Source organism: Amblyraja radiata, chromosome 2 (genome assembly GCF_010909765.2).
Source record: "Amblyraja radiata isolate CabotCenter1 chromosome 2, sAmbRad1.1.pri, whole genome shotgun sequence".
NCBI lineage: Eukaryota > Metazoa > Chordata > Chondrichthyes > Rajiformes > Rajidae > Amblyraja > Amblyraja radiata.
This window is the reverse complement of record NC_045957.1, coordinates 25965668-25981570: the sequence shown is the minus strand read 5'-3', so window position 1 is coordinate 25981570 and position 15903 is coordinate 25965668. Positions and strand designations below refer to the sequence as shown.

The 15903-nt window shown below is 48.6% G+C and overlaps 1 protein-coding gene across 4 annotated transcripts in view; it reads right to left on the bottom strand.

Annotated features, from left to right (window-relative positions):
- The window catches only part of LOC116987597 (sodium channel protein type 4 subunit alpha-like), a 368780-nt gene that overhangs the window by 102136 nt on the left and 250741 nt on the right, over positions 1-15903 (bottom strand). For all 4 annotated transcript variants that reach the window (XM_033043769.1, XM_033043777.1, XM_033043758.1 and 1 more), the window contains one exon: positions 15221-15577. In XM_033043769.1, coding sequence (XP_032899660.1) covers positions 15221-15577 — 357 coding nt within the window. The remainder of the gene's footprint in view (positions 1-15220; positions 15578-15903) is intronic.

The window sequence follows — 15903 nt, the reverse complement described above, 5'->3', positions numbered from 1 at the left end:
AGAAGGTGAAACATTATGGGAGAGAGAGAAAACATGAGATGGGGAACATGTGTTAGGAGAGAAAGTGGGAGCATGGGAGAAGCTGAGACGGAGTGAGAGGGAGAATGTGAGCGATAGAGAGTGTGGAAGAAATCAGAAATGGAAGCCAGACGCACAACGTGAAAAATATGCAGGGGGTTGAAAGGGAGAGGGAGTGGGAGACAGGGACAGGACGACATGAGAGGGGGAACGTGTATAAGGGAGAGCTTCTGGGTTTCTGTGAGAGATAGAAGGTGAAAGCGTGTGAGAGGAAGAATATGTGTGAGAGTGTGAGGAAGACGCAAGAGACTATGTGCGTGAGAAAGGCAATGGGAGTGGCAGAATGTATGAGAGATGGAGAGCAGTGCAGTCGGAACAGGCCCTTCGGCCCACGCTATCTGTGCTGAACATGATACCAACTAATCTCCTCATATCCATGTGCCTATCCAAAAGCCTCTTCAAATGATTACATTTAGACCTCACGCTGCCTCGGCAAGGCCAGCAGCACAATCAAGGACGATTGTGGCCACTCCTTCTTCTCCCCTCTCCCATCAGACAAAAGGTGCTAAAATGCACACCTACAGATTCAGGGACAGTTTCTTCCCAGCTGATATCAGGCAACTGAAGCATCCTACCACAACCAGAGAGCAGAGCTGAACTAATATCTACCTCATTGATGTCCCTCGGACTATCCTTGACTGGACTTTGCTGACCTGACCTTGCACTAAACGTTATTCCCTTATCATGTATCTGTACACTGTAAACAGATTGATTGTAATCATGTGGGTACGCAAAAATGCTGGAGAAACTCAGCGGGTGCAGCAGCATCTATGTATTGTCTTTCTGCTGAATGGTTGGCACACAACAAAAAGCTTTTCACTTACAGAGAAAGTTTGAACATTACAGAGAAAGGTTGAACAAGTTAGGGCTTTATTCTTTGGAGCACAGAAGGTTAAGGGGGGACTTGATAGAGGTTTTTAAAATAATGAGAGGGATAGACAGAGTTGACGTGGAAAAGCTTTTCCCACTGAGAGTAGGAAAGATTCAAACAAGGGGACATGACTTGAGAATTAAGGGACTGAAGTTTAGGGGTAACATGAGGGGGAACTTCTTTACTCAGAGAGTGGTAGCTGTGTGGAATGAGCTTCCAGTGAAGGTGGTGGAGGCTTTTATCATTTAAAAATAAATTGGATAGTTATATGGATGGGAAAGGAATGGAGGGTTATGGTCTGAGCGCAGGTATATGGGACTAGGGGAGATTATGTGTTCGGCACGGACTAGAAGGGTCGAGATGGCCTGTTTCCGTGCTGTAATTGTTATATGGTTATATTATATGGTTATACCTCAGTACACATGACAATAAACTGAACTGAACTAAATGCCACTGTCGTATCTGCCTCCACCATCACCTCTGGTAGAGGTTGTGCGAGCTATTTCTCTATTCAAGTAATCACTGATGATTGTTTTAAGGTAACTTCCGCACCATCAAGGATATATTCCTGTTAAATTTAGTTTAAAGTTGCAGCAAGGAAATGGGCCCTTTGGTCCATCGACTCCATGCTGACCACCAATCACACGTTCACATAAGTTGTATGTTATCCCACTTTCTCATCCACTCCCTCCACGCTAGAGGCAATTTACAGAGGCTGATTAACCTACAAACCCGCACGTCTTTGGGGTGTTGGAGGAAACCGGAGCACCCGGAGAAAACCCACGCATCACAGGGAGAACGTGCAAACTCCACACACAGAGTTCATCCGAGGTCAGGATCGAACCCGGGTCTCTGGCGTTGTGAGGCAGCAGCTCTACCCGCTGCACCACTGTGAAAGATCAACGACCTGAAACATTAACTCAGTTTCTCTCGCCACAGATGCTGCCTGACCAGCTGAGTATGTGAGAAGAGAGAGAGAGGGAGGGGGGGAGAGGGAGAGGGAGAAAATGAGAGAGGGAGAGGAGAGAGTGAGAGAAAAAAGACAATGGGAGAGAATGGGAGGCGTATAGGAGAGCGAGAGACAGGAAGGAAAACAGAGGGCGAGCAAAGAAAGCGGAGGGAAAGGTATAATTGGAGATAGTGGGATGATTAGAGAAGGGGAAAAGAGAGATGGAGAGATGGGATAGAGAGAGAGAAAAAGAAAGGGAGTGATAGAAAGAAAAAGGGAGAGAGGAGGGAGGGGAGGAAGAGGGAGAGTGAGGAGAGAGAAACAGGGGAAAGAGAGAGGGAGAGGGAGAGGGAGAGGGAGAGAGAGAGGGAGAGGGAGAGGGAGAGGGAGAGGGAGAGGGAGAGGGAGAGGGAGAGGGAGAGGGAGAGGGAGAGGGAGAGGGAGAGGGAGAGGGAGAGGGAGAGGGAGAGGGAGAGGGAGAGGGAGAGGGAGAGGGAGAGGGAGAGGGAGAGGGAGAGGGAGAGGGAGAGGGAGAGGGAGAGGGTTCCTGACTATGGGTGCTGTCTGCATGGACTTTGTACATTCTTCCCGTGACCACGTGGGTTTTCCCGCGAAAGCTTCAGTTTCCTACCACACTCCAAAGATGTACAAGTTTGTAGGTTCATTCGCTTGGTATAAGTGTAAATTGTCCCCAGTGAGTGTAGGATAGTGTTAGTGTGCGGGGATTGCTGGTCGGTGGGCCGCAGGGCCTGGTTCCACGCTGTAACTCGAAAGTAAACTAAACTAAAGTCACACGAAGGGCGATGGAAGATTGGAGCTGCTTCTCCCACGGACGGTTGGTAATTGGGCCAGCCCCATGATAGTTGAGCGGCTCTATATTAGCCGGCGTGGTGAGGGTCAGGCAGCCGATGTCAGCCGAGCGGGCTGGAGCTGCCGCAGCCATGATCTAATGAACATACTGCAGGACACGAGCTTGCCACTCACAATCCCGGCTCCAACTTTTAATTCCAAGCTTGTAAGCTTGTGTTGTTTGCTGGCCTGATCCGGTACAAGAGGCAGTCTGAGTGCTTCCTGCCGGTAACAAACGTCCGGCTGCAGCCAGGGTTATTAAAAGGGATCTGACGGGAGGTGAAGCTGTCAGAAATAACTCAACGGGTTGACATTAAAGTGGCTTTTCGAACGTTGGCCTTCCGGTGTTTGCAAATAGTTTGCTCGATTGTTAGGACACAAACTTGTCCAAATGGAGCGGCTGAAACTCAAGCTGTGGGTCTGTACCTGGGCCAAGTTTTGCCGTGTCATGTGTGTCGGAAAAAGCTGCAGATGCTGGTTTATACCGAAGATGGACACAAAGTGCTGGAATAACTCAGCGGGTCAGGCAGCATCTCTGGAGAGAAGGAATAGGTCATATTTTGGATTGGAACTCTTCTTCAGACTGAAAATAAACTGGAGGTGAGATGAGGCCAGAACAAATCAGGGCTGGCAGCAGATGAGCTCAGGAAGGTTGGAGCCCACAATGACTCATTGTTGGCTGGGAAGTGATGAAATACGAGGGAAAGGTCCACATTGAGGTATGTTGGGAGATTGGGATTAGATGGTCATAGTCGTATAGCACAGAAACAGGCCATTCAGCCCAACACGTCCATGCCGGCCAAGATGTCACATCTAAGCTAGTCCCATGTGCTAACCTGCCCAACCTCTCCGTTTATCTCTCTATTAGTATGACACCGTGGTGCAGCAGTAGACCCAGGACCAATCCTGCCTGTTTGGAGTTTGCACGTTCTCCCCATGACCTGAGTGGGTTTACTCCGGGTGCTCCGGTTTCCTCCCACACTCCAAAGATGTACAGGTTTGTAGGCTAATTGTCTTGGTAAAATTGTAACTTGACCCTAATGTGTAGGATAGAGCTAATGCAGGGGGTGATTGCTGGTCGGTGTGGACTCAGTGGGCCAAACCCAGTTTCCTCGCTGTTTTTCGAAACTAAACTATAGAACATAGAACAGCATAGCTTAAGAACAGGCCCTTCGGCCCACAATGTCTGCGCCAAATATGATGCCAAGACTATCTATTATCAAATCCACCCCACATTCCCACTTACTCCTCCCAGAGTCCACCATTCACCCTCATATTTGGGGAAATTTACAGTGGCCATTTTGGGACGTGGGAGGAAACCAGAGCAAGCTGGATTAACCCACAGGGTTAAAGGGAGAAACGTGCAAACTCCACACAGACAGCGCCAGAGGTCACGATCGAACCCGGGTCTCTGTCGCTGTGAGGCAGCGGCTCTGCCAGCTGCACCAGCGTGCCGCCCCCTCTGGCCCCACAACCCTGCGCTAAGTGCTGCCGTTTTACACGCTGCTGTCCTCGATCGCAGGTTCAGATGTGAGTTCAAATCCTGCCATGGCAGCCGGGGACTTAAAATTCAAATAATTAAATGAAATGGAAAAAAGCTAAAGGTAAGCACATCTGGTTCATTAATCCCCTTCAGGCAGCTGGCCTGACCTGGCCTGGCCTGGCCTGCCCTGCCTTTGACTCTTCTCCACCCACACAGTTGGCTACAAGCTGATCCACGTTTCCGGGATGCCGCTATTTCCGGTGGCATCCACATCCGATAAACAATGCATCAAGAAAATTGACCATTCCACTAAAGCGATTGCTTCCCTAAGCCTCCAGAGAGGGGCGGCACGGTGGCGCAGCGGGTATAGCTGCTGCTTCACAGTGTTAGAGACCCGGGTTCGATCCTGACCTCGGGTGCTGCCTGTAGGGAATTTGTATGTGTTGCCTGTGACCCTGTGGGTTTTCTCCGGGTGCTCTGGTTTCCTTCCACAATCCAAAGATTCGCCGGTTAATTGGCATCTGTAAATTGACCCCAGTGTGAAGGGAGTGGACAGGTGATCAATGGTTTGTGTGCAGTCGGTGGGCCAAAGGGCCTGTTTCCTTGTTGTATTATTAAATGCAAAAATAAACTCTCTTTCTAGCCCTCTTTTTCTTTTGTTCCCATGTTCGTTCTCTCTATCTCCCCCTCTCTCGTTCCCTCTGTCCCTCTCACTTTCTCACATTGTCTCTCTATCATTGACATTCACTCTCGCCTTTTCACATTCACTCTCACATTCTCATTCTCTCTCTTCCAATCTTTCTCATTCTCAATTTTTCCTCTCATCTTTTCACAGTGGGAGGAAACCGGAGCTCCAGGAGGAAACCACGCGCTCACAGGGAGAACGTGGAAAAACTCCACACAGAGTCAGCACACCCATGGTTAGAATCGCACCCAGGTCTCTGGCGCTGTAAAGATTCAGGAACAGTTTCTTCCCTGCTGTTATCAAGCAGCTGAACCGTCCTCTCACCAACTAGAGAGCGGTCCTGACCTACTATCTACCTCATTGGAGACCCTCGGACTATCTTTAATCAGACTTTACCTTGCACAGTGTTATTCCCTTTATCCTGTATCTGTACAGGATCAGTGAATGGCTCGATTAGTATTATTCGACTATAATGGCTCGATTGTAGTCTTTCTGCTGATTGGATAGCATGCAACAGAAAAACATTTCACTGTACCTCGGTACACGTAACAATAAACGAAACTAATGAACTATGTACCGTAATGTGAGGCTCATTTTCTCCATATATAAAGGCATCAGATAAACACAATACACGTTGTTATGTAGTTTCCAGGACTTTGCGCATGGACTATTGACCAAAGGGAAAATATTTGTTCTGCTCTGTTCCTGTTCCGGCGTATCGGTTTATGTTTGGCCTCTCACATCCGCGGACATGGGGTTATGTCCTGCCCACCGTGCTCAGTGCTGCCCCCTCTTGGCCTCCCACCTTAGCCCATGACCTCTCCCACCTGTTGAACAATGAGATGGCATTTGGACTGCATCCTGTGCGTTGGAACAGCTGAACAGAGAGCCTGCCAAGTCTATTCAGCACCCACAGCTCGAGGCCACGGGGTGGGGCCCACCGAGCGAGAGAACGATTTTACAGCTAGTCATAGAGTGATACAGTGTGGAAACAGGCCCTTCGGCCCAACTTGCCCACACCGGCCAACATGTCCCAACAACACTAGTTCTACCTGCATGCGCTTGGTCCATATCCCTCCAAACCTGTCCTATCCATGTACCTGTCGAACTGTTTCTTAAACAATGGGATAGTCCCAGCCTCTACTACCTCCTCTGGCAGCTTGTTCCAGACACCCACCACCCTTTGTGTGAAAAAGTTACCCCTCGGATTCCTATTAAATCTTTTCCCCTTCACCTTGAGCCTATGTCCTCGGGTCCTCGATTCCCTTACTCTGGGCAAGAGACATCTACCTGATCTATTCCCCTCATGATTTTATACACACTTCTGGCAGTGAGTAGGTAGGAACTGGAGGAAGCCCAAGGGCAAAGAGGTTTAAAGATGCTGTGGTGGAGAGAAGGAAAAGTCTGCTTTGGTTAAAGCCAAGGGGAGAGAACGGCCATAGTAACAATGGTGCAAGGCTGCAGGGCAATGCACAAGTTTAGTTTAGTTTAGAGATACAGCATGGAAACAGGCCCTTCGGCCCACTGAGTCTGCGCCGACCAGCGATCACCCCGTACACCAGTTCTATCCTGCACTCAAGGGACAATTCACTGCCTGCACGTCTTTGGGGTGTGGGAGGAAACCGGAGCACCCGGAGGAAATCCACATGGTCAGAGGGTAAACTTGCAAACTCCATATAGACAGCAGCCCTAGTAAGGATCAAACCCGGGTCTCTGGCGCTGTAAGGCAGCAACTCTACCATTAGCGGCTGTGCAGCTCAAGTTGAGAAACAGAGCAACACAAAGTAATGGAGTACCCGTGCTCAAGCCGCCAAGGCCCACTTGAAATCCCCGTTGCTAACTCCTCTTCCCATTCCCATACTGACCTTGCTGTCCTGGGCCTCCTCCATTGCTAGTGAGGCCACATACACTATGGGAACAGCACCTCATAAACGCCTTGGGTAGCTTGGGCGTCACATTGGAGCAGAGGTAAATGTTGCTGCCTTACAGCGCCAGAGAACTGGGTTCGATCCTGACTACTGCTGCTGTCTGGACGTAGTTTGTACGTTCTCCCTGTGGGTTTTCTCCGGGTGTTCTAGTTTCCTCCCACAGTCCAAAGATGTGCAGGTTTGTAGGTTAATTGGCTTCTGTAAACTGTCCCTAGCGCGTAGGATAGAACTGGTGTATGGGTGATCGCTGGTCAGCGCAGACTTGGTGGGCCACAGGTAGTTGAGTCACGTACTATCACAACAATTAAGAAACATTTGGACAGGTACAGGGATCTGGGCCAAACGCAGGTAGGTGGTGTGGGCAAGTTGTGCCTGGTTCCAGGCTGTATGACTCTATAACTAGTGTGTTTTGATGCAGCAGCTCGAGGGGCCGTAGGGCCTGTTCCTGTGCTGCGTGACTGTATGACTTCATGACTCTGGTCACAATCCAGTCATTTCACAGCTGTCAAAGTCCTGGAGCAGGAGGTGAGAAACCATCAGCTGACAACATGCCAGCATTCCAGCAGCATTCCTCCCAGCGGACCCAACTTCCGCCCATGTTGCTGACAATCACTCGGAGTGACAACCGGACACAGACCTCGCTTGCTGCTCAGCTCCGCACCAGCGTTGGGAATTCTGTTCCATTCCAAGCTCGGTACTTCGAGGGCCGTTCCTATTTGGGAACCGGGAAGCAAATTCTGGCTCCTCATTTCAACATGCAACCCATCAATCACAAATCAGTCAAAGCACAGTGGCCCAGCAGTCGAGTTACTGCGTCACAGCGTCAATGACCCGCGTTCCATACGGACTACGTGTGCTGTCTGTACCTTCTCCCTGTGACTGCGTGGATTATCCTGGGTGCTCTGGTTTCTTCCCACACTCCAAAGACATACCGATTTGTAGGTTAGTTGGCTTCGGTAAAAATTGTAAATTGTCCCTAGTGTGTAGGATAGTGCCAGCATACACTGTGTCAGCTGGTGTGCACGCTCTCGGTGGGTCGAAGGGCCTGTTTCCAAAACGCATCTTAAACTAAACTAAACGTATTCCACCCCAGTCATTCCTTCTTCTCCTTGCTCCCATCCAGCAGATGACAGGGGCTTGAAATCGTGCATGGCCAGACTCTGTTTTTATTTCAGATTGTCAGCATCTGCGGCTTGCCGATGACCAGACTCAGGAACAGCTTCTGTTATCCGGAACGTTCTTCCATGAGCTGGGGCACTGTCCGATTCACCATCCCCCATTGCGGACATTGGATTTTCTCTCTGGAACTGATGCACTGCAATGCTGAGAACTATATTCTGCACCCTGTATCTTCCCCTTTGCTCTACCTATTATACTTGAGTTTGACTTGATTGGATTGATGTATGGTATTACCTGATCTGAATGGATAGCATGCGAAACAAAGCTTTTCACTGTACCTCGGTACACATGATAATTATAAACCTAAACCTAAACACATATTAGCAGCAGCAATGTGCCATTTGGCCCATCGAACCTGCTCTGCTGTTCAAAGAGAACATATTCATAACAGTGTGGATTCTTGCCCACACCGACCAACATGTCCCATCTGCATTAGTCCCGCCTGCCTGCGTTTGGCCCATATCCCTATAAACATGTCCTGTCCATGTACCTGTCTCAATGTTTCTTAAACATTGTTATAGTACCTGCCTCAACTACCTCATCTGGCAGCACGTTCTATATACCCACCCCCCTTTGTGTAAAAAAGTTGCCCCTTGGGTTTGTATTAAATCTTTGCCCCGTCACCTTAAACCTATGCCCTCTGGTTCTGGATTCCCCAACTCTGGCCAAGAGACACTGTGCATCTACCTGATCTATTCCTCTCATGATTTTGTTCATCTATATTAAGATCACTCCTCATCCTTCTGCGCTCCAAGGATTAAAGTCCTAGCCTGTTCAGCCTCTCCCTAAAGCTCTGGCCCGCGAGTTCTGGCAACATCCTCATGTCATAAAACATGTCTAAACCGATTGTAAATTCAACTTCCTTTTGACACCTATCCTGGGCACACTTCTTCCTCGTTTGCCAAGATCTCCCCCATATCTACTGCAAAACTCTTCAGGAACTCTCTTCTTCAAAGAGTCATGGGAGCAGGGTTCCAAGGACTAACGGCCCCTTGGGAGAAAGAAGGTGACCATGCCTATCTTTAATGGATTATTCCTTATCTTTAAACAATAACCTCTACATTCTCCCATAAGCAGGAACATCCTCACCGTATCATTCCTATCAAGACCCATCAGGGATTTTAATCAGTCGAAACAAGGAACTGCAGATGCTGGTTTACACAAAAGGATGCAAAATGCTGGAATAACTCAGGAGGTCAGGCAGCATCTCTGGAGAACATGGATGGGCGACGTTTCGGGTCGGGACCCTTCTCCAGACTGATTGTAAGCGGGTGGGGGGAAAGCTGTGAGAGGGGGGGGGGCAGGACAACACGTGGTAGGTAATATGTGAACTGGGGCGGGGGGGGGGTTGATAGGCAGATGGTTGGAGTAAAGGCCGGCGACTAAAACAGAAGGTGTGAGACAGAAGGATTGAAGAGTTGTAACTTATGAAGCTGGAGCAAGGAATGTGGGTGGAGGGGAGAAATAGATGTGAGTCTAGGTGGACACAGGGGTGGGGTAAGGGAGAGGGAGTGGGGTGGGGAAAAGGGAGAGTGGGGGAGAAAAGGGAGGGGGAGGGGGTTGTTAGACATTACCTAAAATTGGAGAATGTAATGTTCACACCGTTGGATTGTGTGCTACCCAAGCGGAACTTGAGGTGCTGTTCCTCCAATTTGCATGTTATTAATCAAACAGGTGTTTGTAGTTGCTATAGAGTCTAAACAGCGTGGAAACAGTCCCCACACCGACCAACATGCCCACCCTGAACAACATGCCCCATCTACACTAGTCCCACCAGCCTGTGTTTGGCCCATATCCCTCTAAACCTGTCCTATCCACGAACCGGCCCAAATCACCCCTCATCCTCCTGCGCTCCAAGGGATAAAGTCCTAGCCTGCCCAACCTCTTCCCTACAGCTCAGGCTCTCGAGTCCTGGCAACATCCCCGCAAATCACCTCTGCACTCTTTCCAGCTTAACAACATCTTTTCTATAACAGGGAGACAAAAACGGAACATAATCATCTAAATGCGGCCTCACCAATGTCTTGTACAATAGCATGCTCACATTTACAACCATTTCAAAAGAACTATTATATCACCTGCTATAGTTGGTGCTGCAGGCAGAAGAGATTAATTTAACATGGTACAATTGTCGGTAGGGATATTACATGGAACAAGATAGTGCAGGAATAAGCTTTTCAACCCACAATGTCCGTGCCGGACAAGATGCTAAGACCATCATGGAAGGAACAAAGGAGGACCCGGCAAGGGGGGCACCACCGTGAGGAGGGGGAGAGCAAAGGGGGGCCTGTAGAGAGGGTACTTTGTAAGTTTGTAAGCGCCCTTTATGGGCAAAGAATCTCACTGTGACGTCACAGGTGACAATAAAGTATTCATACATTCACGTGATCTGCATGCACGTGATCCATATTCCTCCACTCTCCGCATATCCATGTGCCTATCCAAAAGACTTAAACTTCACTATCATATCTGCCTCCACCACCACCACCACCCCCGGCAGCGGGTTGATTGCACTCACCAGCCTCTGTGTAAAAAAACGTGCCACGCACATCTCCTTTAAACTTTACCTCTCTCGTCCCTCTAGTCTTTGACATTTCCATCCTGGGAAATATGTTCCGTCTGCCCATCCCATCTATTGTGGACTGGAGGGCTTGTTCCTGTGTTTAGTTTAGAGATACAGCGTGGAAACAGGCCCTTCGGCCCAGGAGTCCACGCATTAGGAATCATTTACAATTTTTACCGAAGCCAATTAACCTACAAACCTGCACATCTTTGGAGTGTAGGAGGAAACCAGAACCACCCAGAGAAAACCCATGCGGTTGTGGGGAGAACGTCCAAACTCTGTACATACAGCACCCGGAGTCAGGATCTCTGATGCTGTAAGGCAGCAACTCTACCGCTGTGCCACCGTGCCGCTCCTAATCTGTGTGAACTATTTAACGTTCTCACTGATTGTGCATCTTTAAGAGAAAATGGAAAAATAATTTAATTCTCCATATTTTTTTTAAAAAGGAACTAAAGTTAAAAAAAAAAAGCAATGCCACTCTCTTTTTGAACTCTGCAGGTGATTCTGCCCGGAATGTAAAGTTAAATCCCGGAGCGAGAGACGGATGACTCACAGACTTGAGTGCCTGCGACTGAGCTAATCTAACACTCACTTTGCCTTTTGATGTACATGTGGTGATTTTCTCCTTGTTAAATCCATTTGAAAATGTCATTTCACTGCGGCTGAACCACTTCTGTGGTGATTGGTGCAAGAGATTAAGTGTGGATCTTTGTAATAGGGGCAGCTGTCATTCTGAACACTATATATGGCGGCCAACATCCCTTTGCTGCAGTAATTAGCTATCTCCTCCACATTCTGGACTACAGGGCTGGTGCTGGGCTAAAGTGCATCCTACTTATAAATAGAAATAGCCTTTTAAAAAAGAATGCACTTGCTTCAAATAACTTGCAAATTGCACGAGAATTGATGGAGTTTTGTCGGTCGGCAAATCTTTGTTGTTGTCATGGCTGGAAGCCATTTTCTTTTCCCACTGCGTTTGGTGGTTGACAGCTTTCGACAAGGTGAGTCGGTGGGCAGGACCTCGCCCAAAGGCTCGTCGGACAGTGTAACTGGGAGAGAACAGGAGGCGTTGGAATCGAGGAGCAAGGGCCGGTAGGAGGGTGAAGCAGGGTAATGACTCCAGCACCTTCAAGGTCGGCTACAGTAGGCGTTCCCGGGACACAAAAATGGCCGGAGGAGGAGAGGATGGGGACGTCGGTTCACGGGAACTGCTCGAGTAGACTGAGCCAGTAGGCGGACCGGACTTTGAAAATGACGCCAAAACATGGTGGTGTCTGCACGTGCATATGTAAACATAAATTCACTGTGCAGTTGCATATGTGAGAAATAAAGCACTATTGAACCATTGAAGGACCTAGCCTGGTACATAAGATGGTTATGTGAATGGTGCAGACAATTCAGTAAATACACATGCGCTTGGTAAGTGCTTGGAATCCAAGACAAATCCCTTGGCATCCATGATAAATTCAAGGATGGAGCAATAAGGAACTGCAGATGAGTCATGGACCCATATCTCTCTTCCACCTTTCTTCCGCCTACTACAAAGCGTCTGAAAAAGGTCCCAACGTGTTACTCCAGCACTTTGTGTCTTTATATTCAAACCTCAAGGAAAAGAATGGCGAGGGCAGAACTAAGTCACCGCATGTATTGTTGGACATCTGGCTATGTTCATTCTGGGCTATTGTGCTCTCTGCTATGTGTGGTTTAGTCTCCTGGGACTATTTGATGGAGTGTACAATCAAATCATCTATTGAACATAGCAGACAAGTAGAATCATATGGTGACACTTAAGTTTGTTCACCAAATTGATTGAATAATTTCGAGGTCTCACCTGCAATACTGGGGAGGTAGAAGTACATCAAACTAGATGGGGCACTGCACATAGCCCTGGTAAACTCTGATGTTTTCACACACAAACACAGACACACACACAAAATCACGCACACGCAAATGTTCACACACGCATACACAAACATGAACACCCACACACCAACACACAACACACGCACACATGGAAATGCGTGCACACACATGGACACAAGCGCACGTTCACACATAAACACGGACACAGAAGCACTCACAAGCACACACACAAGCATGCACACACACATGCATGCACACAAACACGGACACAGACATGCTTACACAAGCAAACACACAAACATGCATGCACACACACATCACTGACACATGTGCGCACACACAAACCCCTCTTTTCTGCCTCACTTTAGCTGCTGCACATGCGCACAACTAGTGCAGATGATACAATATACACAGAGGATGCTTAAAAGGGATATTCCAAGGCAATATTCTTCAAATTGGACATTATGATCTAAAACCTCAAGATCCCCATATATTACCAAACTGGAGGGGAACTAATATCTCCCCTTGGGGAATTCTCTTGCGCTATTTAGGAAGTTTAACTGAGAACGGTGGAGGGTTGTAAACCAGAGCATCAGGTTTCCAAGGAGGGGCTGGGGGAACTGTTAGGAAGATAGAGTTTACAACAAGTAAGACTGATGGGAAAGACAGGCAGTGAGAGACAGGTTAATGACCAGGTTGAGACTGAAGGGTTGAAGTGTGCTTAAGGGTTATGAAAGGGTTTCCTGCCAGAGATGTTGAGGTTTATGGAGGAGACCAAAGCAAGGGGCACCAAATATGTCCAATACGAAATTCAGGACCTAATGTCTTTACTCAGAGAGAGATAAGAGCATGCATCGCTGCCTCTAGGATAAACTGGAACTAAAGGAGGATCTCACGGTGTTCTAACAGTTGGGCTATGAACTGTTCGACTGAATGACCAGGAGGTCCATGTTGGGAGGTCACACAGAGGGTCTGAGGAGATGGGGCCTTGCTTGCTTTATCAGATGCTAGTGAGGTCACATTTGGAGTATTGTGAGCAGTTTTGGACCCCACATCTGAGGGAGGAAGTACTGGCATTGGAGAGGGTCCAGAGGTTTACGAGAATGATCCTGGGGATGAATGAGTTAACGTATGATGAGCGTTTGAAGCCTCTGGGCCTTTACCCTCTCACTGGAGTAAGGGGGGTGGGGGGGCGGGGGAAACCTCATTGAAATTTACCGAGTTGTGGAAGACCTGGATAGGGTGGATGTGGAGAGGATGTTTACACGAGTGGGAGATTCTACAACTAGTGGACACAGCCTCAGAATAAAAGGATGTGCCTTTTGAAAGGAGATGAAAAGGCATGTCTTTAGCTGGAGGGTGGTGAATCTGCAGAATTCATTGCCACGTATGGCTGTGGAGGCCGTCAATGGATATTTTTAAAGTGGAGTTTGCTAAGTTCTTGATTAGGGTGCTATGGAATCTGGTCGTTCAGTCCAAAGTGTCACCATCCACTATGGGAGATCCTCCTTCAGTTCCAGTTCATCTCGAGGCAGCAAGACTCACGTTCTCACCACCCTCTGGATAAGGATTCATAAGTAGGCTTGATGGGCCGAATGGCCTAATTATGCACAAATGCGTGGCACAGTGGCGCAGCGGTAGAGAGTTGCTGCCTTACAATGCCAGAGACCCAAGTTCGATCTGATTACGGGTGCTGTCTGTACGGAGTTTGTACGTTCTCCCTCTGGTTCTGGTCTGGTTTCCTCCCACATCCCAAAAAACGCACAGGTTTGAATTACTTTCAAAACACAAAGTACTTGTGCTCCAACAACAGGATAAGCACTCAACCTAGAAAACCAAGCCCAATGCCAAAGAGCATCTAAACTACCGATACACTCTTATGCTAAAAGACAATAACTAGCTTGGCTCAATAACTAGATGTTTCCAAATGCGGGAGACTCTACTGCAAAATTTGTGGTAGTGGGGGACTGTGTTTGCGCTCAAAATTATGTTCCTGATGTTGGGGGAGTCCAGAACCAGGGGCCACAGTTTAAGAATAAAGGGTAAGCCATTTAGAACGGAGATGATTAAACACTTTTTCTCACAGAGAGTTGTGAGTCTGTGGAATTCTCTGCCTCAGAGGGTGGTGGAGGCCGGTTCTCTGGATACTTTCAAGAGAGAGCTAGGGCTCTTAAAGATAGCGGAGTCAGGGGATATGGGGAGAAGGCAGGAACGGGGTACTGATTGTGGATGATCAGCCATGATCACATTGAATGGCGGTGCTGGCTCGAAGGGCCGAATGGCCTACTCCTGCACCTATTGTCTATTGTCTATTAACGGCCTTCACAGACTTGTGTGGCAATGAATTCCACAGATTCACCAACCTCTGGCTAAAGAAATTCCTCTTCTTTCTAAAGGTTGTTCTTTTATTCTGAGGCCATGGCCTCTGATTCTAGACTCTCCCACTAGTGGAAATATCCTCTCCACATCCACTCTATCCATGCGTTTCACTGTTTGGTAAGTTTCAAACCTTTTCACATCCACTCTATCCAGGCATTTCACTGTTTAGTAAGTTTCAATGATCGCTGGTCGGCGCGGACTCGGCGGGCTGAAGAGCCTGTTTCCGCGCTGCATCTCTAACGTCTATACGTCTAACGTCTTACGGGAAAGGTATGCCGCCATGTCCCAGTAGAATATGACGTATAGACCCTCCCGCACCTCTCCCGCACCCCCCCCCCCCCTCCTCCCATTCCCCATCCCCAAAATCAAGCTGAGAAGGTGAGGCCTTACCACCAGGTTTCCGATCACCATGACCAGCATGAAGACAAGGATGCACAGGGGTTGGCCAGCCACCTCCATGCAGTCCCACATGGTCTCGATCCATTCGCCGCACAGCACCCGGAAGACGATGAGGAAGGAGTGGAAGAAGTCATTCATGTGCCAGCGGGGGAGCTTGCACTTCGTGGAGAGCTTGCAAACCTGGACTTTGTATTTCTCGCCGAAGAGTTGCATCCCAACCACGGCAAAGATGAAGACGATGATGGCCAGCACCAGGGTCAAGTTGCCCAGGGCTCCCATGGAGTTGCCGATGATCTTGATCAGGGTGTTGAGGGTGGGCCATGATTTTGCCAGCTTGAAGACTCGGAGCTGCAAGGCAGAGAGACCCATGAGACGAGGTCCTAGCCAGGGTACTGCTATTACAAAATGAGCACCTACATTAATTTAGATTAGTTTACAGATACAGCGCGGAAACAAGCACTTCAGCCCACCAAGTGATCCCCATACACTAACACTATCCTACACACTAGGGACATTTTACAATTATACCAAAGCAAATAACCGACAAACCTGCACGTCATTGGAATGTGGGTGGAAACTGGAGCACCCGGAGAAAACCCACCTGGTCACAGGTACAAACTCCGTACAGACAGCACCCGAGGTCAGGATCGAATCCGGCTCTCTGGCGCTGCGAG